Source organism: Pagrus pagrus (assembly GCF_965226575.1).
Source record: "Pagrus pagrus genome assembly, chromosome: 15".
In the NCBI taxonomy this organism is placed as follows: Eukaryota; Metazoa; Chordata; class Actinopteri; order Spariformes; family Sparidae; genus Pagrus; species Pagrus pagrus.
In genome coordinates this window covers 28,202,018-28,228,732 of record NC_140199.1, presented here as the reverse complement: position 1 = coordinate 28,228,732, position 26,715 = coordinate 28,202,018, and the positions used below count along the sequence as shown (strand labels likewise).

Here is a 26,715-nt window from a genome sequence, read left to right as displayed (position 1 = left end):
TACTCCTTTAATTAATGGGGAAACACTGAGAGCCCTTATCAAAAAGAAAAAAATTGTACATTTATTGAGTTTTAAAAGCTGATTTAGTGTGGACCAGAGTCAGTATTTGACAAAATATTCAGCTAAATTAAGTGTAAAACTGTATTTATTCTTATTTTAGGTAGGCAGCAGGATAGGATGACAGGCTGACCCCGAATCAGATTGGCACCACTTGTGGATTAGCTGTAAGAAGAAAGAACAAAGATGCATTTAACTTTAATGTAACTCATTAGGATTCAAAGAGGTCATATTATGCTGATATTCAGGTTCATACTTTTATTTGGAGGTCCTAGTAGAATAGGTTTACGTACATTTTTTTTTCTCATATGGTGCATTGCCGCAGCATCCCTTTACACAGCGGTGCGTCCTCCGAAATGAGGGAAGTGCAGGCTCCATTTGTGGGCTGCGTTTGAAGGAGCCTTCGAATTTGGACAGCCTTCGCTTAGCGTTGTGACGTAATTGGCCTTCAAATGCGCCCTTCGTGGGCTGCAGCCTTCAGTGGCCTAGCCTTCGCGGTCCACGAGGGCCGGGTCCTTCGGACAGGTCTTTGAAGGCCTCGTCCACCGTTGGTAAATGGGACGGTCTAGCCTTCGGAGTATTTCCTGGTTGCCTCACCAGATGTTCCCGCCCCTTACCCTTACGTCACGATTGTGAATGAAGAGATGCATTAAAGTCTGTTTTGGTTCAAATCTATCAAACGTGTACATTTATTTGTGTGTGTATAAAAATGAACAACAAAATGTGTCAAATCTAAATTGAATCATCAACATTACAAAATAAACATTAACCCATTAGTGAATAACAACTATATTTACCATAGCATCACCAGCGTCACGTATTTTAACTGAAAGTTGAAATTTGGAGGTTTTGAAGTTTAACATATCTGGCGTTGGATGTTCAAATGACTAAAAACCGAGTATAAACCCATTTGAATGTCATGTCTGCGCCACTTGATTTTGCCATTTTCTCTTGCTTCCTCCTCTGTTTCGGGACTGAGCAGCGGTGCGCAAAGGATCTTGGGATATAGCAGGCCGCGAAGGATAGTAGCGGTGCGTCCTCCAAAAAGAGGGAAGGCTAGGCTGCATTTGTGGGCTGCGTTTGGAGGAGCCTCTGAATTTGGACAGCCTTCGCGCAGTGTTGTGACGTAATTGGCCTTCAAATGCGCACTTCGTGGGCTGCAGCCCCTGAATTTGGACACAGCTGCAGCCTTCAATGGCCTAGCCTTCGCGGTCCACGAGGGCCGGGTCCTTCGGACAGGTCTTTGAAGGTCGCGTCTACCGTTGGTAAATGGGACGGTCTAGCCTTCGGAGTATTTACTGGTTGCCTCACCAGATGTTCCCGCCCCTTACCCTTACGTCACGATTGTGAATGAAGAGATGCATTAAAGTCTGTTTTGGTTCAAATCTATAAAACGTGTACATTTATTTGTGTGTGTATAAAAATTAACAACAAAATGTGTCAAATCTAAATTGAATCATCAACATTACAAAATAAACATTAACCCATTAATGAATAACAACTATATTTACCATAGCATCACCAGCGTCACATATTTTAACTGAAAGTTGAAATTTGGAGGTTTTGAAGTTTAACATATCTGGCGTTGGATGTTCAAATTAAACCGAGTATAACCCCATTACTTAAATTTAAATGTAATGTCTGCGCCACTTGATGTCGCCATTTTCTCTTGCTTCCTCTTCTGTTTCGGGACTGAGCAGCGGTGCGCAAAGGATCTTGGGATATGGCAGGCCGCGAAGGATAGTTGCAGTGCGTCCTCCGAAAAGAGGGAAGGCTAGGCTGCATTTGTGGGCTGCGTTTGAAGGAGCCTCTGAATTTGGACAGCCTTCGCGCAGTGTTGTGACGTAATTGGCCTTCAAATGCGCACTTCGTGGGCTGCAGCCCCTGAATTTGGACACAGCCTATGACTTCCCAGCTGATGTATCCACCTTATTCCTGGGGTCGTTGCTGTAGAAACGATTATGGGTGCACCTTCCGGTTCCCACCGGAAGTCGCGCCCATAATTCACGCAAGGCATCATGGGGGCTAGAAATAAGGTGGATATAATATATGTGTATAACCTGTTTCGTGTGCTCAGCGATCTTACAACGGCAGTGAAGAGGCACTGGTGCTACTCCGCAGCTGCAGCGTAAGTGACAGCGCGCTAGCAACAATCTAGAATCCATGGTTACGAGCGAGTCAACGTGCAGGGATAGTTTTTCCCCCTCTCGCCCCGCCTGGATTTACAATGGAGGATTTGATATCTAAGTGTAACGGAGTTAGTGATTCCACTTGCCATAAAACAAAACTCATCACACAACACTGAGACTTAATTGTCCTATAGTAATTAAATGCAGCACCCAGGTGGATTATGGTCGTGCATTCTGGGGGGTAGCAGCAGTCGGACCTTGCTGTCGTCCTGGTAGGTGCATGAATAATGAGCTCCGCCATTGTCTCATACTAATTACTTTGATTTTAATACTAAGGGGTGGTTTAAGTTGTATTTTTTTAAACATATAGCTCCCGAATGGATGAGCACGTTGTTTTTCATAAAAAAAGTTGACGGTGTTTTCTTTTATTTTTGTTTATAAAATGGCTAGTGCTACACATTGTTAGCTAACCTGCACTTTCTTTTCATTTTACATTTTTCAGACGTGTATGTGTGTGTGAGAGAAACAAACTGACTGTACTGTCAGTTCTTCTGCCAGGTACGCTTTGTATGTTATTTTGTGTTCATTTTTAAACTAATTGAGCAGTCGGACCTTGCTGTCGTCCTGACATGTATGTATGTGTGTGTGTGTGTGAGGAAACCGAAACTGACTATACTGTCAATTCTTCTGCCAGGAGCACTTTATAAACAATAAACGGCAAAGAGAGAGAGAGTACAACGCCGCTACATAAGCTCAAACATTTTTTTCTAAATGCCCATAACAGCAGCAGTTGCTGAGGCAGGGCAGTGACTGCCTCAGACACCGGCATCTGGAGTGAAAGGCAGGAAGTGCCACTACTAGCTGCCACTGCCACGAATTGAGCCAGCCCTAGCTGTCGAATGGTGAATAATCTACTCTGCTGCTTCTCTGATGGAGTCAGCCATGAACCTCACAGCACGTCCTTCTTTTTCTGTAATTTAGATGCCTTACATGATTGTTGTTTGACTGTCGCACAAAGTACTTTTACTGTGTACTTTTCGAGTAATCCTTTGTCAAAATCCTTACCAAGGAACAAGAATAAGTATTTTCGCCCAACTTTGATGTGGAATAAAAAACTTATTTTCCATAAGTAGTCCAAGATTCATATACTGCTGAACTAAGTACTTCCTATACTACTTGCATGAATAATATGAAGTACTTTTATTGTGTACATTTCAAGTAATCCTTTGTCAAAGTCCTTACCAAGGAATAAGAAAAAGTCTCTTCTCCCAACTTTGAACTGATTACACTTTAAACCTCAGACACACGTTCGATTTTTTTCACAGTGATGATGGGCGGATCACAGGTTTATTCATGGACCCCGTGGGAAATCTGTGGATTGGGCAGTGCAGGTCATGAAACTAAACCTTGTGATTAATATCAGATGGGCTTCTGGTGGGTGAAATAATACCTGTCATTAATGAGGAAAACAACACATTACCTGCACTATAAGAAACGATACACGTGCGTCTCAGTTAACAGAGCTCTGCGCAATAACACACACGGCACATGAGTTTAACTTTATTGATTATTTAAATCTCTCCATAAATTTTAGTTCTGAGTTATAATGTAAATATATATTGATAATGGCATTTTTGGCATAAATTCCTCTGACGTCTGAGGAATTTGGCTGTTAAAGCCGAGTGACCGCTGATCCAGCTGTGATCACCACTTATCCAGCATGGAGTATATGCCAAGGTATTTGAAATAATTAAGTAGTCAGACCTGACTTGTCAATGAAGCCACCTCTCTAGTTTCCTCTAAATGTGCATTCAAAACAGCAGACAATATGACACACAGACAAGAGGTATGATTTTAAACAATATGATTTATTCAATGACATTGAATGAATTACATTATGGTTTCCAAATGACAAAAAGCTCAAGTGGATTTGTCCAGCCTTGTCTATGTCTATGTGTCCAATTCTTTCTCCAGAGACTACAGTATGGGCTATTTTAGGAAGAAAGTAGTTTGAATTAGTGCTCAGCAATATATCATTATTATATTGTTATCACAATGACTATATATGGTCTTCAGTTGGATATTGTTATGTGGTGATATGGCATAAGTGCTTTTTTTCCCTGATGTTACAGGCTGGATTGCAATAAAGTTACATAATCTTCTAAACATACCAGACTGTTCTACTTACTCTAATTCTTTACCCACTTAGTGATTAGAGCCACATTACTGATGATTATTCATCAAAAACTTCATAGTGTTAATCTTTTGCAAAAGTAGTAATATTCATCCCTACCGGCAACAATATTAAGGTATTTGGTCAAAATGATGATATTTCATTTTGTCACCCAGTCCTAGCATTTATGAATAGAAGTGCTTTTGAGGAGCTCTCCTAATATCAAGATATGTATAAGTGGTGTATCAGGATATGGCCCATTAATGCTGACGTTGTATTGTCCAGGTTGCAGATTAAAGTGAAATCAGTGACTGATTCTGGAAAGAGATATTATGGTGGAGCGGTTTAATATTGTGAGCACCACATTCTAATTTCCATTTACTTCTATTGTACTGTACTGGGGGCAGAAGGCTCAGAGACAGATATCTCCAAAGCTGGACAAATAAACCCAAAAGTATCTGGAGGGAAGAGAGAAATGTTTTTTGTGATTTGGGTGAACTGACTTCGTGACTAGAACTGACTAACTTACATGTGAATATTAGAGCACACAACACTGCCATCAGTGAGAACAGATCAAAGTATGTTTTAAAGGAGCTTGTGTTATGTTGTACATGTAGTAAGTGACCACATGTCCTGTACACATGTGGTTACTTTGTTAAACCAGCTGGTTAGAAAGAGTTAAACAATGATTGATTCCTGTGAGAAACTCCAGCTGATGAATCAGAGTTCCTGCTGCTGCTCTGTGGACTCTGTAACTTCATTTCAGGTTCAGGTGGTACACTGTGTCCACAACTGTAAAGGAAGAAGAGACGTGTAAATAAAAGAAATACAAAAATGCACAATGTGCCTGTAAACGGGTGAAGTTTCGTAGTCCACAAAACATTTCTGCATCTTCATAGCAAAACAGTGTTGCAGCATTCTCACGAAACAACTGGAGTAGTTGAGGACATATTTTATAAACGTAAAAAAACTCCATGTCTGAATGAGTGGAGAGACGAGTCCAACAAAGGTTTTCTATGCTTCAGCAAGAACTGGAGGTGAGATTTTAAGTTTCTGTCAACAGTAGTATGCTAGCTAGTAATGTTAGCCTCAAGGACAATACTATTTTACCATTACTTGGCTGCACTGTCAACTGCTCAGTGATGCTGGACCCCCACAGGGCTGGGGTCTTCCTCTCTGCTCTGCTGGCCTGGACTGGGCTGAGTCAGGGTGTCCATGGCAGACAGGATGGAGGAGAAAAAGTGCTCCGTGTGGGTCTCCAGAGCTCCAGTCTGCCTCTCGATCAACAGCAGGGTGTCTCTTAAAACTGGAGAAGGGAAGGGAGAAAGCAAAAAGATTTTGTGGTGAGGCAATGAGATGAATGTAGACGTTTTCATTTCATAAAGAAAGTAAGAGACTGACATGGAGATGTGGTGTTGATGCAGCTGAGGAGATGCTGTCCGGTGTGCAGAACAGAGGTGGTCAGGAACTGATGGCTGCTCACTTCTCTCTGAAAACTCTGACAACAAGACCTGCACATTATTCTGTTAGCTTCACACAATGTGCACCAAGTTAGTAAGGTCATAAAACTTGTACATTTTTGTAATAAAGTTGGTTTGCTGAGAAAACAGGATTCTTTCAAACTACAATGAACACGATACTTGACCCAACACACACAGAAAGAGACTCTTGGCCAATGCACATTCCTTTTTACTCACTAGTTCACAACATGCACTGTTTTCCTGCTGAGTTATTTTACAACCAGTACAATGACTTTAGTGAGGTACAGATCAATTCATTGATTAATCCATTGCAAGTTTATTCATTCTGATGATTCAGTCTAATCAATGAATCATTTCGCTTCTTGATCGAGCAAAACTGACATTCTCTGATTACAGCTCCTACAGAGGATTTACTGCTAGTCTCTGTTTTATAGCCTTTTTAGTGCTTCATCATCAGTATTGATGCTCTGAGCCTATGTCTAAACGTGTGACTCTAAGTGTTTAGCTGCCACTCAGTTCAAAAACAAAAACAACACTATCAGATGTATGAAACTCTTTGTAAGTTCACTACTAAAACTGTGTGTACCTGAAAGAAGAGAAAATAAGAAGCACAATGCAGTTTAACCAACCATGTTTCATCAGTGATTCAACAGCAGCTGAAACTCCATCATTACGCCTTAGGCATGGTTATTTATGGCCCTGCGCATCCACATGTACCTGTAAACCACCACCATGGTAACATCTCAATAATCATTCTTAAATGTGGAGCTCATACTGAAATAGACTGACTTCGGAATTCTGAATCAAATGAAAAAATCATTAACAGGGAAGTAATGCTGCAATGTAAATAAAAAGTGTGATAAAACATAAATGTTTTAAATGGGCCTCTGCGTGACATTTTACAGAACACTTTGTAGACATTAATATAATAACCCAATCAGTGAAACTGTCAATGAACAATGTTTTACTCCAAAAGTAATGCCTCTCACCTGATATTCATTGTTCACTTCCATCATATCACCTATAGTTAATCGCGGAATTGGCCGATTAAAACGGAATCTAACTTTTAACGCGGAATATCGCGGAATTTGACATAATTTCACTGAAATGCTGTTTTCGTGTGGAAGAGGAACATATGTGTGGGGAAAACTGGCTGGAGGGAAGCAAATTTGTGTGGCACAACAAGCCCCCTCCACAGACTGAGCCCCTCCCATGGATCTATAATATAACAATAATATACATCCATGGCCCCTCCCCTTCAAAACAATGTAAGCATGGTGAAGCGGCCGCCCACGGCTCTGTCTAGCTAGCGGACACAACTAAACAGCTAGTAGCTGCTGTCATCTTGTTGTGTACAAACGGTCGCTACTTTCAAATTAAAAGCCCCTCGCTAAGAACCCAGTTCTAAAATCCAATGGGGTGCAATGTAAAGCTCTTATTTTGAAGACAAATTCGTTGTCACTGTTCACTGCCCAACTTCGTGCTTCACGTCACGTCACATGTTTAAGCCTACCCAAGTGGCTGCTTTTGGAAAAGGAAGAATATTATGATTCCCGTTTAGAAAGACAAGGTGGCAGATTGCCGCCCTTACCTTGGAGCAAATGTGCCGCCTTTTCTATCTAAAAATGGCTTCTGATAGGTGGGAAACTTGGAGAGTAGCTCACATGGACTAACTAGTCCTACAGCTTAAATAACTTGTTTAAGTTACTTTTGAAGAAGTTTAAAATGTTTGGTGGTTGTTTTAGGACAAGTCAACAAAAGTTTCATTACTTGCTGCTTGTTTTTGATGGACTTTAATATACTGTACTGTACAGTATTGAGGAAATGTGTTGTTTGTCACCTCAATAAATTTAAGTTAATTTCTATTTAATTTGTGTACATTTTAGTCATTTACATTAAAACACACTATTTTTGGTTGTAAAATAAGAGTAAAAGGTAAAAAAAACGGGTTTCCCAAAAATTAAAACAGAAAAAACAGAATTTGGGAAAAAATAAAACGGATTTTATAGGGCCTTACAGTTGGTAAATGTAGAGTGATAAGCCTTCTTGGTAAGAAGGAGTTTGCTTACCACCGAAGCAGCTCAAGTTTAGCCTACCACATCAACGCAAAGCACCCAGTCGCAAGTGCAGCCACAGCTAACGTTAGCAGCGAAAACGTTAACAATTTAGCGAGCCATAGCAAAGCTCTTCCCTGCATATGAGCAAGTCTGCGACCGACAGGCTGACGAATGTTCTTGCCAAGTGGATAGCGATGAACTGCAGGCCGATAAACATAGTGGAAGACGAGGGGTTAACAGATAAACAATAATGTAATGAATTTAAATGGAAATACCTCAACTTGAGGGCTTTTCTCAGCAATTTTTAGGTGAGATTAATAAGGAGATTAATTAGATCAATTAATTACAGATCCTAATTAATTAATCTCATTTTTTTTAATCTCTTGACAGCACTAGAGTAAATATGAACATTTAGTGTCAAAATTTAGAATTTAAGATACCAGAAGTTGTGTCACTTATTCATTATTAGACCAAATGTGAAATTTGCTCACATCCTAATTTATGGTGTTGAATAATAGCCAAAAACTAGTCATAGTCACTATGCAGTCATAGTGAAGTTTATCTTTGACCTCTTGGATATACATGATAAAATGTCATCACTTCATTGTCATCATCACTTTATCCTTTTAGACATCTGTGTAAAACTTTGTGATAATTAGCAAATACACTTTTGAGTTATGGCCAAAAACATGTTTTGTGAGTTTATGAGTCCAAGTGACATTTGTGAGAAATATGAAGAAATTCCCTCATGGTGTTCCAGAGATATCACGTTCACAAGAATGGGACAGATCACCCGAAAACATAATGCCTCCAGCCGCTACTGTCGCCAGCAAAGAGGAATACAAATAAGTCCGAAGACTTATCCAGACTGAATGAAATTCAGACAAGGGGGGGCTAATATTTGGATGAATATTTATTTATTTATTTTTTTGTCGTCTTCTTATTTTTTATCTTCATATCGCACAAAAAGAAAGCTGTTGTTTTGTTTTTTTACTTCATTTATCCACCTGGTGCATGAACCTTGTTGAGGCACGCAGAGTCAAAATGACCATTGTCAGGTTCATCCAGATATCAGATGGCTTGCAGTCTATGTTATAGACGCAAGTGTGACCAAGTGCGTTAAAGGTATAGTTGGTAATCCTGTTCAGAAACACTGTTTGTTATACTGGGTGAAATGGTCTTTCCACCCTGAGAGTAGTACATACATAATGTGTTCAGAAAAAGGAACGAAATAAATCAGACCTCTGTGGCAGCTGCAGGCCTGTAAAAACTCTGACCAATCCCTCCCTCTCGGTCCAAGTTGAAAGAACCAATCAGATGCCTTCATGTCTCGTCCTGCCTGCACCCCCCTCTGTCCCCCCCCAGGAGATACACACTCCAGGTCAGAAGGTGGCAGTAATGCACACCTAAAAGTTGTTTGCCAACCGCCATAAAACAACCGAAGAAGAAGAGATGGCACAGTTAGCAAGAGAGAACAATGGCAGAGGAAATGCAGCCAAAAGTAGCACTTCCAGAAGTGATGCAGAGGTTGCTGTCTTTCTGTTGGACAGGTAATTATTTGTTTTGCTTCGGGGGGGATTTGTTATTTTCATGAAATATGTAACGTTAGCCAACTTAGCTACTTTTGTAGCTTGTATTAGCCCAATGCTAACGGCTCTCCTCTGCACTGCTGACGGGCTGTCTGATACGCGTTCAAGTTTGTGGGGGCGGGGCTTTGGACGGAGCACTGACGGGAGGGGGAGAAGGGGGTGGAGCTTAGACAGGTGCCACTTTCAAATCTTGCTAGCTCTCCAACATTACCAACTATACCTTTAAAGGACTCAGTTTCTTTCAGCAAACCCACCAGTGAAATTTTCACAATCACAAATTTGTCCACATTGTCCTGACACAGTATAGCAGGTACAGAACATTGTGTGTCTGCATCTATCCTGTAGTAATACAGGGCCTCACCTGATATTCAGCCAGGGACGACTTCACGCTGTCTATGTCCACAGTGGGCGCAGCCAGCAGCTCCATCTTCTCTGATACTGTATAGAGCCACTGGATGAGCTGCTCCAGGTGTGAACAGAACACCTGGAACATACACATTCATAGGTGCTTTTAAAATTTGACAGTCACGTATGCATCAAAAATTACACCCTGCAGATTTTTAGATTTCAAATCCAGGCAAAACACTGAATGTTACTATGAAGGCAGTATGTTCCACTGTATCATACTGTCAGTCTGAGTAAGATTACACTTTGACATACTACAGACAGATGTCAGATCAGATGGTGTCTCTACCTGGATGTGTTGCATTAAGGAGTCACTTTGCTCCTGGTTCTCCTGGTTGCTCCTTTGGCTGCAGGGCATGGCGAGGCCACACAGCTGCTCCACCAAAGCCTCCAGCTCCCTAAGACTGGGCCGATTTAGTCCCTCTACAACAGGCTCCAGCCAGGCTCGAGAGGTCCTCCTCACTGCCTCAGAGTCCCTGTGATCAGCTGCTGATGGACAGGAGAGAAATTTTTGGCATTTTTGAGATGTCATTTTTTTCAGTAACCACAGACTGAACTCAAATTACCTCCACTGTGTTTGGCTGAGGGCAGAAATCTCAGAGACGGATCTCTTTACTCTCTTTACTTGGACAAATGAAAACAAAAACTGCCTATGCAGAGATAATGTACCACTTGAGAGGAAGTGAGATTTTATGAACTGTTGTAATTTTGCTGAACTGACCCGTTAAGAGCGTATTAGCCCAAAATATGAACATTCATCAAATAATTTAACTGTAAATACCTGTCTGAGCAGCACTCATCTCCTCTCTGCCAATCTTATCTTTTCCTTCACGTGTGTCTTGACTGTTGCCCTCTGACTCTTTGACTCCAGCTTCCTGTTTCTCAGGCAGGGTGATGGAGGAGTGGATGATGGAGGTGGTGACTGGCCCCAGAGACCCCAAACTGGCTGTGACAGTCTGGCTCAGCTGGGCTGTCACCTCCCTCATCTGCACACAGGGACCAAATACTTGCTAAGACAGCCAAACACCACCGTCTAACATTTACAGTAGGTTTCAGAGTCTTTTCTGCTAGAAAAGCAACTTCATGACGGATGCAGAATTTGCTAAATGAAGAACACGAGACAAAAGCACTGTCAAAAGAAGTGTGCCTTGTGGTGGTCTCCGAGGACCAGTAGCAGTTTGTAAACCAGAGAAAACAAGGCCAAACATTTGAGTTGGGCTAAGAAATACCAGAATTTACAGTGGATGACTGAAAAAGTCCAATTACTGATGAATCCGAGTTAGAGATTTATGACAGTAGGGTGTATGTAAGGAGATTATGCTGCATTATTTCTGCAGTGAAGGCTCGCCAATTCTCCACTTTTGTTTGTTCCCACAGAACCAAGCAGCTCCGGTGTAAAGACGCACCAGTGTGTCAATTCATACAGCATGCCGGCCCTGAGGATCCATAAGAGGCGTGACAGTACACGTCATGATGTTGACGTCTGTGTGTTTTTTTCAACATGTTTCCCCTGGTGTCCTCCTGTTAATCTAAACATGTACCGCTGACTGTTTAAAATCATATGATGCTGTTATAATATGTTGTGATTGAGATCCTGACCCATCATGCATCCTGGCAAAGTTACGTTTTTCATTCTAAATGACATAATTACATAATCTCCATCAGTAACAGGACGCTGTCTGACTCTCTCACTTGTGGGGAGGGATGCTGTTTTCTGGGGGAAAGTTCACTGAAGTCTCGGTCAGGAGGGCTGACCGTCGCAGTGATTTTTTTCAAGACATTACCTACAACAACACAATAGTGAAGTAGACAAACACTTGGTGAGTTAAGGTTTTTTGCCGGGGGCATATGCTGTTTTTCGGGCAGAAATGTTGAAAGAGTCGGTAGGACAGACAGGAGGATATACAGGAGGACAGAGGCTTTTCCACATATAACTCATATAAGTTGCCAAAGACACTACCAGTTACTACGTAACTGTTGTTTGGTCCTGTAAACGTTGCTTTGGGGACATTTCTCTTTATTTTGTTGAATGATGGATCTGTGTTGTTATCAGACAGTGAAAACCATCAGATCGACACGCATCTGAATTTTTCCCACACAGGAGGAAGTGGAGAAATGGCGCAGGATCCCTGCACTCAAAGGGCAGTGTGAATGGGGCTACTGTTGTCAACCCTGACCAAAGAGAAGTACCACTCCATTTTTCAGAGACACGTGTATCAACCTCTGGTTTCCATTTTTTATGTTTTGCGACATTGTCTTTTTGCTTTGATCATTTGACATTAGTGCTCATCAGTGTGATTGGAGGCTGAACATTCAAGGATGTTAAGGGGGCCACTGAATGCACCATCAAGGAGATTTTGGATAATAGTCCCTTCTCATAGACGACTGCAGTATCACACAATGATGTAAGTGAAGGAAATTGATATTTTACTGTGAGGAAACATCTACTTTAAAGCTGGGGTTGGTGAGATGGAAAAACCATTAAGCCCAGGCTAGATTTTGAAAGTATTCAGCCAGTAAATCCTGCCCCCTACACTCAGGTCTATCTCCAAATCCAATCTCCCCAAACCATGAACGACTGCCGAATACCACCGACAGAGTCCGAGTCCTCACGAGCGGTGGAGAGGAGAGTGTGTCGGAGCATCGCTTTCATCACATCTAACTACATGTAGCTACCTCATGTCTCAATCACCTGTAAATAAACACCTAATATTATCATATTGAACCTAAACAACCAACATAACCATTGCTAGTACTCATAGCTGTCAAGCTAGCTTTGTTAGCATTCAGAAAAGTTTTTGAAAGTGTATTTTGATGTTGTAACTTATTGCTGGTTAGCTAGCAGCAGCTGGCTGTGTAACGTTAGATATGGCAAAGCTAAAACAACAAGATTGGTGGTGGACCTGCTACAGGTTTTTTCTTCTGTTTCCCTCACTGATTCACAGACAAACGTGAATATTGTATTGGACTCATGATGATACGATGTCTTGTATGTTAGTTTCCACGATGAGAGAATCGTTGACTCTGATGACGAAGACACGCCAGAGCGAAGCACATCATCAGGTCAGAGAGGATGACAGGAGGGCAGGCAGCAGTGTGAGAGGAAGTTGAGGTACAGGCCGTGGACATGGAAGGGCGACAGTCAAGGAGCAGATGTTCATACGTCAAGTAGAAGATCTTCAAGCTCAAAGGATTGCACATGAACAGGTCAGCATCTAAAGTAGAACATTATTTGTGCTTTTTTTCTGATAACACCACCTACAACTACTTGTGTTAGTACAGTATATTGACCAGGCATGTAACTTGGACACACAAGCGCCCTAATCAGAATCATATTTTTTGCCAAGTAGTTTTTCACAATTTGAATTTGTGTTTTGGTGCATAACAGTAAACACAGTAAGTAGAAACATGTTAAGAAAGATAAAGGGCTGGTACTTCAAGTCAAAGCATGAATAGATAAAATGAAAAAAAAAAAAAGGTAATATAAACTAGGATATATGTACAGTTTTGTCCAGGAATGTATTAATTCACCATTGAAAGTGTGTATGTTCACAGTATGCGGAGGACAGTCAAGCTCAGTTCCATAAAAATATCTTATCATGTCATTCATCTGTTGATTTACAGGCCAGAATTTGAGGACTACGTTTGGAGCAATCACACAAGTGCTGAACTCTGCCTGACACCTATTTATTTCTCATTTTGTATTTACTCCTTGTTTTGCATTATCTCTAACTTGTTTGAATAAAGTCTTGAAAATGATAAATGCCTTTTCTTTACACTTCCAGCATAAACAACCAACCATTACAGTTCTTTCACTTTACGTGATGCACTAATAATAACAACTGAATTAGGTAAGACTCTTGTTTATTGAATTTTTTGGAACACATGTAAATAAATAACACTACAAAAACAGTGTACCTTTTATCAATTAGACAATATACAGTACAATTAGCATAAACAACTATATACAGGAAGGACATCCAGAGGTTTCTTGGCTAATTATAAATACAGATCACTGTTTGCCAACAGGTCAGGCTGTTGATGTCGGTGCTGTTGCAATCCTCTACTGTTTTGGCAGTGACTGTCCTGTAAAAAGAATAGCACAATTACTTATCTGACAATAAATACAGCTTTTCACAGACCTTTAAATTACTTTCAATTTATTATAACACCACAACTTTGAATGCATTTTATGCAGTGACAAATATTCCTGATATCAGCACATTCATGCATATAGCAACCAACTTGATATGAGAGAAGGAAACATGCATGTATGAAATGCATCCATCAAAAATACATACTACATGAATAACAGTGGTTTGATCCATGTTGCTACCAGCATCAAGTTACACTCACCTGTCAGAGAGAGACTCAGCAGAAATAGTGGAAACAGCAGGGCATGGTTCTGCTGTGAACTGACGTCCCTCTCATAGCAATAGAAGACAGAAATAGGCTACATCAGAACATTTGTAAAATGTCCAGTTCATATGAATGAACGTCACATAAAATAATAATAATGACATCTGCTATCAATTACAGTGAAAACTATATTCACAGATTAGGGCCTGACCGATTTATCGGCGAGCCGATTAAATCGGCCAATTATAGCCCGTTTGAGACTAATCGGTAATCGGCCAAAACTTGCCGATTGTCGCCGATATTTTCAGAAATAAAATGCAGGGAATAAGACTTGGTTTTACTGTGAAAATGTTCCACCATTTGAAAAGATCCCCGACATTAGGCTATTTATCCTGTAGAGGGCGCACCGACCTCATGACAAACTCCATCCACTATCCACTAACCACCTCATAACACAGCAGAGTGACTGATCTGGAGCAGGCAGCGGCAGGGACGCACGGAGGAGAGTTACTACACGAGTAGTTGAAAACGCTTTTCTGGTCCGAGTTTGATTCGAGATAAATCCGTGGTATATTACTGAGATGATCAGTCGGTCTTCCTGTCGGCGTGAAGAGCAGTAGCTAATGGTGCCTTGTTGTAGGCCTAATGTTGGATGGTTGTCGTGTTAATATGCTGCTTGACTCAGCAATAAAAAGGATTTGAAATTATTTTTCTGCCTTTAATTCTTTGTAGAAGTGTCTGAAAGGCTCAAAAGCAGCCATTTGTTCAAAAAAATAAGTAAATATGTAGATATATTACTTAAATTAATAAAATTTAAAAACTTTATAATAAAAAAAAAAAAAATTGGCCGATTAATCGGTTATCGGATTTTTTCCCCCCTAAAAATCGGTATCGGCATCGGCCCCAAAAAATCCATATCGGTCGGGCCCTATCACAGATATATGCAATCTTCCCATGATCTCCAAACAATGGACTTCATCTTTCACACAAGAATTAGTCCACCTCTCACATACAGCTCACCTGGCTAATGTCCAGACAGCCCAGGGTAGCAGGTCATGTGTGAACACTGCTTCATGGATTAGATCCACAGTACGTGTAAATGTTGGCCTGCTTGTTAACAGTAACGTTACATGTAAATATGTTTCATACGGCAGTAGTCTCATAGCTAGCTAGCTGAGTAATAAAACAGAGAAATAATACATTTTCCCATCCAAAACAAACCAGCTCATTACCTGTCCAGCAGAGACACAGCTACCATGGCATCTGTGTTCAGGCCTTCGACTCCATCAGTTGTCTCCATCATTCAACAGCCACTCCAATGTTGACTCTCGTTTCACCTCTTGAGCTATCCAACTTCTTTTTGTTTGTAGCCTTCTCCAGTTCTGTCTGTCTTTCCTTGCTCTGTTTGGCAGTGCTAGCTGCTGTAGGTACAGCTGCTAATGAAAAGTGTGTCTGTACTTTCTCTGCCATTCTTGTCCGTAAACAATGAGCTAACTCTGCCACAGCTCCAGCAGTGCGGTGCGTAGAATTCGGTCACGCGCAATGAGTGATGGGGGGAGTCAGTGCAGGGTGGGCAGGTGAGGACAGATTGATAGACAGGTAGGCTGTCCATACAATATCTTCGCCGCTAAAATTGATTGGATGAAGTTATTACAGCCCTGTCGCTGTCACAGACCATGGATTTTCTTCCCTTTTTTTCCAAAGCATTTTATATCTCGATTGCTGTCTGGATGTTAAGAGATTTTCTACAAATATAATAAAAAATGCTTCTGAACATAATTACCAACCCCAGCTTTAACCAGTCTTTAAGTGTCCAAAATGAATGCAATCTAAAAACATACTCTTTGGAAAAAGAGAAAAACAATGCAATGTATGATTCATTTGTCGTGAATGGGTTTCAACATGCTAAGTCCCTGAGTGTCTTCAACACTGACCTGTCTGGATAGCAACTGCAGCTCCTCAAGCTTCTCTGGAAGAGGATGGAACTCCTCGTCCACCTCCCCACACACACACCTGGACTGTGGAAGAAGACTGGTGGAGTGGATAAAAGCAGCAGAGGTGGTAGAGGACAGTGCATGCTGTTGATAATGGTGACCATCAATTTTGTACTGATTCAGTCCACCTCGGTTCTTACTGGTGTCCAGATTGTCCATAGACAAAACCACAGGGTCTGTCGAGGCACTGGAGGGCAGACCATCCGATGACATATGACCTGCACTAACAATGCTTCTCTCTCTGGAATGCACTGTGCTGCTCCCAGTAAAGCCCAACCCTGACAGGCTGGTAGAGCTACAAAAGTGGGTCAGTTCAATCCCTGAGTCCTGCATGTTTTGATCTGTTTGGAGGAGAGAGTCTGCCTGTAGTTCGGAGCTGTCCCACTTAGTGGCCACTTGTCCTGCTCTCAGGGGGTAGGTGTAATCCAGCATGGCCTGGTACTCCCTGTTTGGGTCCCAGCCAGCAGAGTGCAAGTCTGGAGATGGAGACAAAGCTTTATGGATGGCACAGGCCCAGTAGTTCGCCTGGTAGGGAGTCATTGGGTGTCCTTTTGATTGTCCTCTAGAAGAGAAAGGTTTGGTCTCTCCCCCATTTTCTCCCTCCCTCCCCCCGTGCCTGAGTTGAGAGTGGCCTGGCCTGTAGTACCCTGAGCGATGGCTGTAGGTAGGATACAGAACAGTAGACGACAGTGGCTGTCCCAGAGGAGAGTTTAATCTCTGAACCTCCTGGACGGAGTTTGAGAGGTTCTGTTGAGCTGATCTGCTGGTTTGAGGGAAAGGTGATCCAAAAGTAGGTTCTTCATGGCACAACCTGGTCCTAAGCTTTGAGACAGCGAGGGGTGAGTCGAGGTCCTCTCGAGAGGCTGAGGGAAAGCAGATGTCACTGTGAGAGAGGCTGAAACTCTCTGGGGTCAGCTCTGCTCTTGCTCTGGTCAAAAAGTCCATGTCAGTGTGTTGCTGATGTTCTTCTCTTCTGCTAACACCCAATTGGTTCTCCTACAAGGCACAAAACTGACAGACTTAAAAAAAAAGGATACTGGCTGACTTCATCTGTCTGTTAAAGAAAAGGCTTTCTGGCATTTAGACGTACAGTACTAACGGTTGTACATCTTTTGCAATTCAAAGTATAACAGATAGAATTCACAAGAGGATTGTAGCTGCTAAACCTGCACAAATTAGACAAAAAGAAACAGTATAAATCTTAAAGCACTAGCAAAGGATGAAATGTACCTGAACTGTGCTGCCAAGTTAAATGGTTCTCACTGGTCTGGTGCTAATTGCACATATTTCCGTTTGATGATATGCCAGTTCACAAACACCAAACCTGATAGCCACACACAGCCAGAGTGAAACCTCCTCAGAGAGTTGAAACACATTCATAAGGGTGTCATAATGGGGTCTAATTACCAAAGACTTTTCACACTGATCTTCCTTCTTGTCATCTTGCGAGGCAGCTCAATTTGTGAAATGTGATCAAACAAATCTATCTTGCCAGGCTTCAAGCTATATGCTTGTGCCTGAACGACAGTGGTTTAACCAATCAAAGTCCTGATGGACAGTTGCAATCAGCTGTAAAGCAAGAGCAAATTGTATTCTGACGCAAAACTTTGCACTTGCAAGTGCAATTTATGGCACAATCCGTGTTGAAATGCCTGTGTGATCTAGTAGGCTTATGTGATCTACAGGCGGATTGTCATTGTTGGACAACAGGGCAAAGTTCCACAGTAATGGTATGAAAACGTATTCCAGTGTTAATCCACTTGTACACACCATGTCATCATTTAGTAGAGAAAAAAACCCCAAAATGGCTCCACACAGCAATGAAAAGATGTTATCTACACCCTTTTGAAGCTGAAATCTTTACTGTAGCAGCAAAGCTATAAGCGTAGGGGCGCACACTGTTTGAAGTGGGAGCACAAGCTTGACCTAGCATCGATGGTGTAAATAACACCTTTTCAATTTAGAATCTCAGGGCTTTCAGAGACTTGGGTTATACTAGAAGAGCTGTATGGAACCGTTTGGAGTCCCTAATTACTTCCATTGTTTAGGGGAATGCTGCAATGCTGTTTTGCTGTGAAGTTCCAGGAAGGTTTTGTGCACTACAAAACTTCACATGGCTTTCCACTGGCATTGGGTTGGTTAATAATGGCTGAATTTTCATTTTTGGGTAACTGTTAAGTAATAACAATATTTGAGATACTGTGAATTGAAAAGAAAGAAAAAAACAAGAACAAAGTCAAAACATTTTAAGAAAAATGTTTCAGAAGATGTATCTTTGCTCATAAAAAAATCATTATCAGACAAAGTCTTGTCTCATATCAATTTATCAAATTCTGAGAGATGTACGTTTTCAATTTTAAGAGAAATTTTACTAAATAGGCGAGAGCGGTCCGGTCCTTTTAACTGAACAGTATCATGGACAGTCAGGAGATGCTAAAATATGCACATGTAATCCAATCATTACATCAACATTTTGTTCTTTAAATATACAGTAAAAACTTTTCTTTGTAGTATAATTACTTTTTCTACTATCACTCGAGATATTTTCTCATACATTTACAACTTTGTCATATAACTTTTCTCATAAAAGTATGACTTTATCCAGACTTCTTTCTCAAAATATTACAACTTAATACTAAATACTGTACTCTGAAAAGCCATTCACTCTCCGTTCTCCTCACCTTCTTTGTGTTGTCCTGTGGATATGTCTTCTTTAAGATTGATGCATGTTGTTCTGCAGAGAACAGAGGCTTTCTCTGAACATATTGTCTGTCTGTCAGATACCTGGAGTTGGGTGCCATAGTTACACTTTTGTGTGGCTCTCCTTTGTCTCTTGTCCTGTCTCTCTCACTGTCTTTTGGACTCTGGGATCTCCTGCGATGTTTAAACTCTGGGACATGCATCTTCCATTGCTGGCTGCGTCCACTGGCTTCCATTGGACAAAGGAAATGTAGCAAGGTCCTGTAAACTAAAGGAATACAACAATTTAGTAACTTTCATTTTAAAAAATGCAACTTCTTATAATCATTGATATATATATATATTTTTACCTTAAAGAAGCTGTGGGGCTGTGACTTCTTTGTCCAGTGTCTTCTCAACAATATACACATCATGCTGCAGAGTTGAGGCACACAGGAGCGCTGTAATCACATAGGGAAGAAGTAGAGTACATAAAGACTCACATATTCACAGACAACTTTACAGAAGTAAATGAAACAGAACATGTTGAAGATTTCTGACCTGAAGCAACACATAAACCACAACATTTTCACTTTTAATTTATCTTAAAACCAAACTTGTGATAAGAGTCATTATAAATTACACTTTAATTAAGAAATTCCACTCCACACATACAGGCTTTAAAGCTGCATTAATTAGTTTTGGCCTCCAAACTAAAACAAAAGACCCAAATCAGTTAGTGCTGAAACAATACATCAATCAGCAGAAAATTAAATGCCCAAAATTGTGATAAATTAACTGTTTAAGTACTTTATCAAGGTGCATTTTAAGTGGTTCCAGCTGCTCAAACGTGAGGATGCAACTTGACTGAACAATTGATTGAAAAATGACTGATTGAATTTGAAAATAATCAAAAGAAAGGGATTTCTTCATAAATAACATTTAAAAAAAAAAAATGGGGAAGAGATTTTATGCTGCAAATTGTCCCAAACCAGATCCGAGAGATGAAATTTTGAACTCTTAAGCATTCATTTAGACATCTGTTTGTGTCCACCTAATGAGTCCAGTATTCACTCTCCTTTAGCTGTTTTTGCTCTCCTGACCCCTGAGAAAAAATTCTGACTATAGAAGGTGTGCTTTATAACCAAAACTATGAGATAAAAGACTCTATAGAGCAGAGCTATACAGATATGTTGGCCTGACCGATTCACCTGTCAATATACTGATATGAGAATTAGTAGTAGTAGTAGTAGAATAGCTAGGCACTGTACATAGCCACACCTATGGTGTAGCAGGAAGGTACCTGATAAGCAGACAGTTGTGGGGCCTTGTGTACTAGAAAAAAAAAGTCAAAATATATAAGATTGTTTGAAATTCAAAATATAAATATCAGTCAGGCTATACTAAAGACCTCTGTAGAACTGCAGAGCTGATTGTGATTCTCTGTGAAATTACATCTTTCACATTACACAAATTATTGGATCTACTGCAAATACAAAAATATTTGTTGTAACTTTGTGTGTTCAACTGACACACAGATGGTTTATTACACAGAACCATTTGGCAAGGTGCTGCTAGAAACTGCTAGGAACAGGCATCGTAGAAAAAAAATACTTCAACCAATCAGATTAACAGTAGGAGAGCACTAAAACCAGTAGAGTCAGTTGGGTGATCAAACTCGTACTGAAACCAGTTGAGAGAAGAGCAAAAACATGTCTATCAGGAAAATCCTTCAGTGCTGTTTTTTGCCCTTCTTTTAATTAAATAAACAATCCAGTTCTGATATAACTAGCTATAGCAGCTACTCTAACCTCTCGAGAAATTTTCAAACTAACAGTGACATCCTCTTGCTGGTTGATTCACCAAAACCGTGGCTATAGCTGCTGGTCGTTCATCAAACAGTAGCCGTTTTTATACTGGACAGCAAGCCGCTAATTTGGCTGTCCTTTTTGCGGCTAGGTCTGTGAATTTAGACAGAGCGCGGCATATTGGGGGTCTGTTTTAGTCCACCAATATGCCGCCTCAGAGGGTACACTTTTTGCCGCCTCCATTGCTATGTAAATCCAAGGCATTGATGTGCCGGCAATTGCGTGACATGGGTGGAGACGTCGATGACGTGTGCACTGTTGTGCGACCCACAGCCGGGAGTTTTAAAAGCAGGAAACAGCTGATCACAGCAGTCAGTTCATCACTTCATCCGCGGACGTCAAGATGAGCAACTGGAAAGCCGCCGAGATCCAGGAGATGCTAACCATCACAGCCGAGAGAATCGTCAATAACCAGATCACTCGTCACTGTTCACGCCCAACTTCGTGCTTTATGTCATGTCACATGTTTACGCCTACCCCAGTAGTGGCTTTTTTGCAAAGGAGGAATATTACACCTCCATTTCACATAGACAAGGCGGCAGATTGCAGCCTTTACACAAGTACATAGCTTGAAACCTGGCAATTTGCAAAATCATGTGATCATATGATCTCACCGATCCAGCTGCCTTGCACAGTAATTTGAGAGTAGCTTTAAACAGACAATATAATTATAGCTACAATATGCACTTTAATTAAGACTTAAAATCCACAGGTTTTAAAGCAGTAATATAATATTAATAATATGTCCTGTAGAAACTTGTTGCAGATAAGCAAATATAGATAAACATATTTGAGTGGCACATAAACACTTTCAGTTGTGGAATGTGGAATACCTCTACCTGTTGTTGTAAGGTCACTAAGCAGCAGGCCTGATAAGCATCCTGTTGGGTCTGGATGATATGCTCGCTCCTCACCTGACTGAACTCATTAAGACTGCATGTTCAGACCTGTCTGCGCTCACCGGACCAACCAGGAAGAACACTGTTTGTCCAGTGGATCGCTGACACAGCAGCGTTGTCAGAGCATGTTGAGGCACTATTAAAGGCACAGTAGGAATTGGAGAAATATAGCTGATTGTTGAGTCTCATTCCCAGGTTTCAAAGACTGATGCTTGGGGTAACCCTAAGTGTCAGTATTTAATGATCTGGGAATGAGACTCAACAATTGGTTGTTGTATTTGGTCTGCACACCAACAACCAGTCAAGGTTGAGGATCAGACCTACTGAATGCATAATAAATCCATTTATAAAGGTAAAAACATTCTATAGAGCTGACAGGTTCCCCATATATTTTCCTGTCTTTTTATTTTGGATTTGGGGTGGTGGTTGAACCTCTCAAATGGGGGATTATCAATCCCCCATTGTGATGGTGTACCTGGTTTCCAATGGTGACGACCGAGAGAGGGTGGTACTAGACTCAAGAGGGAAACGTCAATCAAGGCTACAACAGAACAAAGACCCCAAGATTGACTGACCTTGTTTCTTTGTTCAACTCGAGCGCTCTTTCACAGCTAGCATTTACAGTATATGATTCACTGCAAAATCATTCGCTCATTAATACCCGCACTTACTTATCTTTGATCCTGTTTAGCAGTACCCACATGCACAGTCACAGTACCGGCTGCAGTATGTGTCCCTTAATAGAAGTGAACTCAGCAGCATCACTATTAGACATATTAAACCCTAAGCTTAAAACAGCTACAAGGAACTTTCATTTTGTGTTAATTTTGGCGGACCCTGTGGACAAAAGCAGTATAAGCATCACCACCTTGTGTCTGAAGATGCTGATCTGCCTAGGTGTGCATTTGTTTAGGAAGTGAAAGATAGTACTATTTTTATAACACAGCTGTTAATAGGACATATAGTGATGAGGTACTTTATCTATTTGTGATTATGTAAAATTAATAACTGTAAAACAAAGCGGTGAAACAAAGTAAACTTTGTTTTAGTGCAGTAACACCAAACTACAGAACAGCTTCTTGTCTCAGGCTGTGAGACCCCTCAATGCATCCTCATCACTCCACCATAAACAAATGTTAAAATTTTATTATTTATACAACTCAGATAAGTCTGAATCCAACCCAATGGGCATTAAGAATAACTACAATAATTTTACATAAATAGCAAATCTTCTTGTTGATAGTCTTGTTTGCTTATGAAGGACTGTCAATACTGCTTTAATTTGCAGGTGACAGGACCCTTTCAGCACCCCTCCCTGAGAGTCATGAAATGGTTCTCAACAAACCGGGACACCGGCTCCAGGACATCAAAAGGACCTAAACTCCAAATGGCAGGACAGTTTATCAAAGAGTTCCCAGAGTTCACAAAGAAGTGTGAACTGCCCTCTCGGGACCTTGGACCCCAGGGTGCTGCTGCCTGTGTGGATGAAACTCTACATGCTTGTCTGCTATTTCACTCTACAGTCTCCTCAGCCAGGGAGGAAGGAACCACCCTTGGACAATAGAGTGTTATTTTTAATTCTCTGTTTCATTTCACTGTGCCCATTCAAAGATATCAACGTATGTAATGCTTATTTGTCAACACTCATAACATTACATACTGAATTAATAATGTTTAGTGCTTTACATAAATTCCAATTTATTATTTGCCTTGAATTAATATGTGTGTTAACAGACCCACTCACATTATCAGGAAGGGGTTGTACTGTGTTATTATACTGACTATGAGGTCAGCTCCCTGGTCGAGAGACTAACGATAGTATGCATAATAACCTTTATTAATGGCATATTAATATTTATATTTTGACTTATAACTTTAATCCTCATGCATGTCCAGAAAAATACAGTACCTGGATATAGTACACTTTGGCAAACATCATTCACTTTCTGTTTGAAGATAGACAGACTCCAGAAACTGCAGCACAAGTCAGTTCTTCTACAATATGTAGACAATTATTGATATGTCTTTTAGAACTGTTTGGGGCTGCAATTCACGCTTATTTTCCATGTACATAAATCATCTTTTAAAATGTAATCAACTAACTGTGGTCTGAACACCAGTCGAAAAACCCAAAAATATTTAATTCTCAATAACATAAAACAGAGAAAAGCTAAAAATATTCTGGTGGAAAAAATGGAACAAGCCATTGCTTCACTTCAAATTATTACAGTGTTATTTCTCACCTGGCTGGCCCTCTGGAGTTTAGAAGAAGGGAACCAGTGACAGACTGGCTGCACCTCATATTGTAGGCTAGTCTTTTAAGTATGCCATTCATTTTTTGCACTTTATTTCTAATTTAGAACTTGTTATATAATATTATTTTGTTATTTAAAAGTGTTGCAAAGGGAGAAGTAAAGAAGTGTAGTAAAGAAGTACAGTATAAAATACAAATAAAGCAGGATCAAATAACATACTTATACTATGTTATTAAATATATAGCTACCTGTATAGTAGTAATATAAGATAATACTGTCAATTGCAATATTTGGGCTGGACAATTTTGTGATATAACATTTGGGACATTGCCCAAGCTTATTACACAGGGGAAGGGGAAAGGAGGAGAGAGAAGCAGATTCTCTGGTGAGTTCACTGAGAGGTATACCTGAATTCAAACACACAGACACACACCCTTGTTGTGTGCATTTGCTAGATAGCTTACACCTAATGCAAATCTATTGGATGTGACTCAGGTACAAATGTTCACTGGCAAGGACATGTTTTAGTTTTATTCACGTTATGTTTAAATTATGTCAAAGCCGCAGGGGACCAAATAAATCACACCGTTACCTTGAGCAAACTTGTGGATTTCTCTGAGCTTTAACACTGTTGGAAACATTTGGGATAATGCAAATACACAACTCAACAGAATACTGTAGGCCACAAAGGTCTTGATGGTTTAAGATATTTCAATGCAGAAATACTTCATATTATATGTATGTTTAACTGAACAATGTAATAAGAGCTTGCACATCCTCTCAAAAGCAAACTTACCCACCAGTATTCAACAAGAAAAGAACAGCACATTGAAAGTTCACATCTCTTTGCTTTTACCCAGGATTTTAGGCGAGTTTGTGTTGCCTAACAGGAAAATGTGTGGACCAATCACCCATAAAGCTGTATAAATTCACAGTTGTCTGTGGGACGTATACACTTGTGTGTCGGGTAACAATACATTCATAGTGCCTTAATGTCAGTCATCAACATAGAGGTGCTGCTGCTCAATCGCCAGTCAGTAGAAGTAATTTCATGTGTGTTGCCCATTTGTTCAAACTTAAATATAGGCCTACTGTATGACAAACACAGGAGTCAGTGGTCCGAGTGGGACTGTTGAGGGACCCACGGCAACAAGCAGTGACCAAACACAAGTGACCCGCACAAAGGGAGGAGCCACTGTAGGAAGAAAGACTGACTAAAGCTGGACACCGCGGCCACAGGACGCTACACGACGTAGAATTGAAGAAGCAGCGATGTTGTTGGCTTTGCAATTTCACTAATACGAAAAAATGTGCAACACGCATTAAACTATTTTGTTTTAAATCCTGCAATTGGATGTGTCCTCGTTTATTGATAAAGGTAGGTTACATACCCTATGGAATCCAACTTTGGCCATTTGTTTGGGGTCTTCTCGTAAATTCGGTATCATTATGATCCACCAAGCTGATCTTCCTCTTCATAAAATCCCTATTTAAATTTGGCGATTTGACACTTTCCTCAACGCCCACTGTGGTCTTGTTAGGCGGAAGTCAATTCTCACTCGAAAATCTATCAATGCAGCCTGACTAACACACGCAGGCAGCTGTGACAGCCCTGCCTCAGTGGCAAACAATACAAACCACAGACACTTACCACATTTAACGCCGCACCTCAGCTCGGAGCGTCCAGTTGTTGTAGCGGTCTTCTTCACAGCTTTGTTGCTGCATCCTCCTTCCTCTCACCGTGCTGCATTCAAGTGCTGTTCTTCAAATCCTGCTCTGGCTGTGTCTTCTAAGAAGTCATGTAGCATAAGTCTATTTGTTGGTAATTGGCAAACCGCCTATGCCATATAGGCAGGAACTGATTGTTCAGTCAGTTTGCTAATTTGTAATGATCAGGCCACTACCTAACCTACTCATCTTTTTAAGAAATGAGAGTGGTTATTTATAGCACGTATGTAACATCTAAAGTGTGTGGGGGGATATGATTACATTTAAAAAATAAAACAGTGATAGTTAAAAAGATGTTTAACAGTAATGGAAAAATGTGTGCCAGTGATGTTCATTGTCTTACTTTGCGGCGTTAAATTTCATAACTCCAATATTTCTGACGGTAAGTGAAGGCAACATAACATACAACTGAGTTAAATTTGAAGTAGGAAGAGCAGGCGGATGTGGCTCTTTTCTCCCCTCTAGCGGAAAAAATAAGAAGCGATGTCTTAATACAGTACTGACTACTGACAAGACAGTATGGCCTACAGTGAACTTCTACTAGTACTATCCATTCTACCACTGTTTCTACAGTGATTGGTACTTCTGATGATGAAAAATTGATACAATTTTAGTGATAAAGCTCACACGAGAAAATAAAAACACTATCACGTTGTGACGTCAAAATGTTAAATAACGTGAAACGTATCACGTTTAAACCTGACAATTTGAAGAGTTATAATGTTAAAAGTTTCACGTTAAAACGTGGCTTATTGTTACAATGTCTAATTTACACAATTTGGTTAAGTTCTACATCTCCAGTTAAATAGAGCCTTCTGCTCATATTTAGTCAAACAAAGCTGTTGTCATCATCTTTATTGATCATCGATTACTATCAAAGGGAAACGCGATGTAGAAAGATAGGGCTTCCATTGGAAAATTACTGCAGTGATTAATATGTTTTAGTTGGCAACAAGTTATTTAACCTTAACTGATGCAGTAAGCAGCTTCTTACAACCATGTCAAAAGACATGTCCTGTCCGAAAAAGATGTTTTATTGGCC

The 26,715-nt window shown here is 40.6% G+C and overlaps 1 protein-coding gene and 2 long non-coding RNA genes across 5 annotated transcripts; 1 reads left to right on the top strand and 2 right to left on the bottom strand.

Annotated features, from left to right (window-relative positions):
• Positions 1 to 2,088: 2,088 nt before the first annotated feature.
• Positions 2,089 to 3,309, top strand: LOC311270987. Of its 2 annotated transcripts, none has more exons than XR_014624328.1 (3): positions 2,089 to 2,185; positions 2,689 to 2,744; positions 2,971 to 3,309. It is a non-coding gene; the product is annotated as an uncharacterized lncRNA (long non-coding RNA). The 2 variants fall into 2 exon arrangements; XR_014624329.1 differs by lacking the exon at positions 2,089 to 2,185 and adding an exon at positions 2,260 to 2,458.
• A 726-nt stretch (positions 3,310 to 4,035) lies between these two features.
• Positions 4,036 to 25,685, bottom strand: cep68 (centrosomal protein 68). 2 transcript variants are annotated; one of them, XM_084375784.1, is made up of 10 exons: positions 25,597 to 25,685; positions 19,295 to 19,384; positions 18,926 to 19,212; positions 16,185 to 17,240; positions 10,673 to 10,877; positions 10,181 to 10,380; positions 9,848 to 9,970; positions 5,761 to 5,857; positions 5,470 to 5,665; positions 4,036 to 5,151 (listed from the first exon to the last, which is right to left on the bottom strand). In XM_084375784.1, the coding sequence occupies exons 3-9, from the start codon at positions 19,178 to 19,180 to the stop codon at positions 5,496 to 5,498; spliced, it is 2,106 nt and encodes a 701-aa protein (XP_084231910.1). In that variant the 5' UTR covers positions 19,181 to 19,212; positions 19,295 to 19,384; positions 25,597 to 25,685; the 3' UTR covers positions 4,036 to 5,151; positions 5,470 to 5,495. The 2 variants fall into 2 exon arrangements, with proteins under 2 accessions (XP_084231910.1, XP_084231911.1); XM_084375785.1 differs by having other exon boundaries at positions 10,181 to 10,377.
• Positions 13,800 to 16,178, bottom strand: LOC311270699. The gene is made up of 2 exons (XR_014624283.1): positions 14,248 to 16,178; positions 13,800 to 13,977 (listed from the first exon to the last, which is right to left on the bottom strand). It is a non-coding gene; the product is annotated as an uncharacterized lncRNA (long non-coding RNA).
• Positions 25,686 to 26,715: the final 1,030 nt, after the last annotated feature.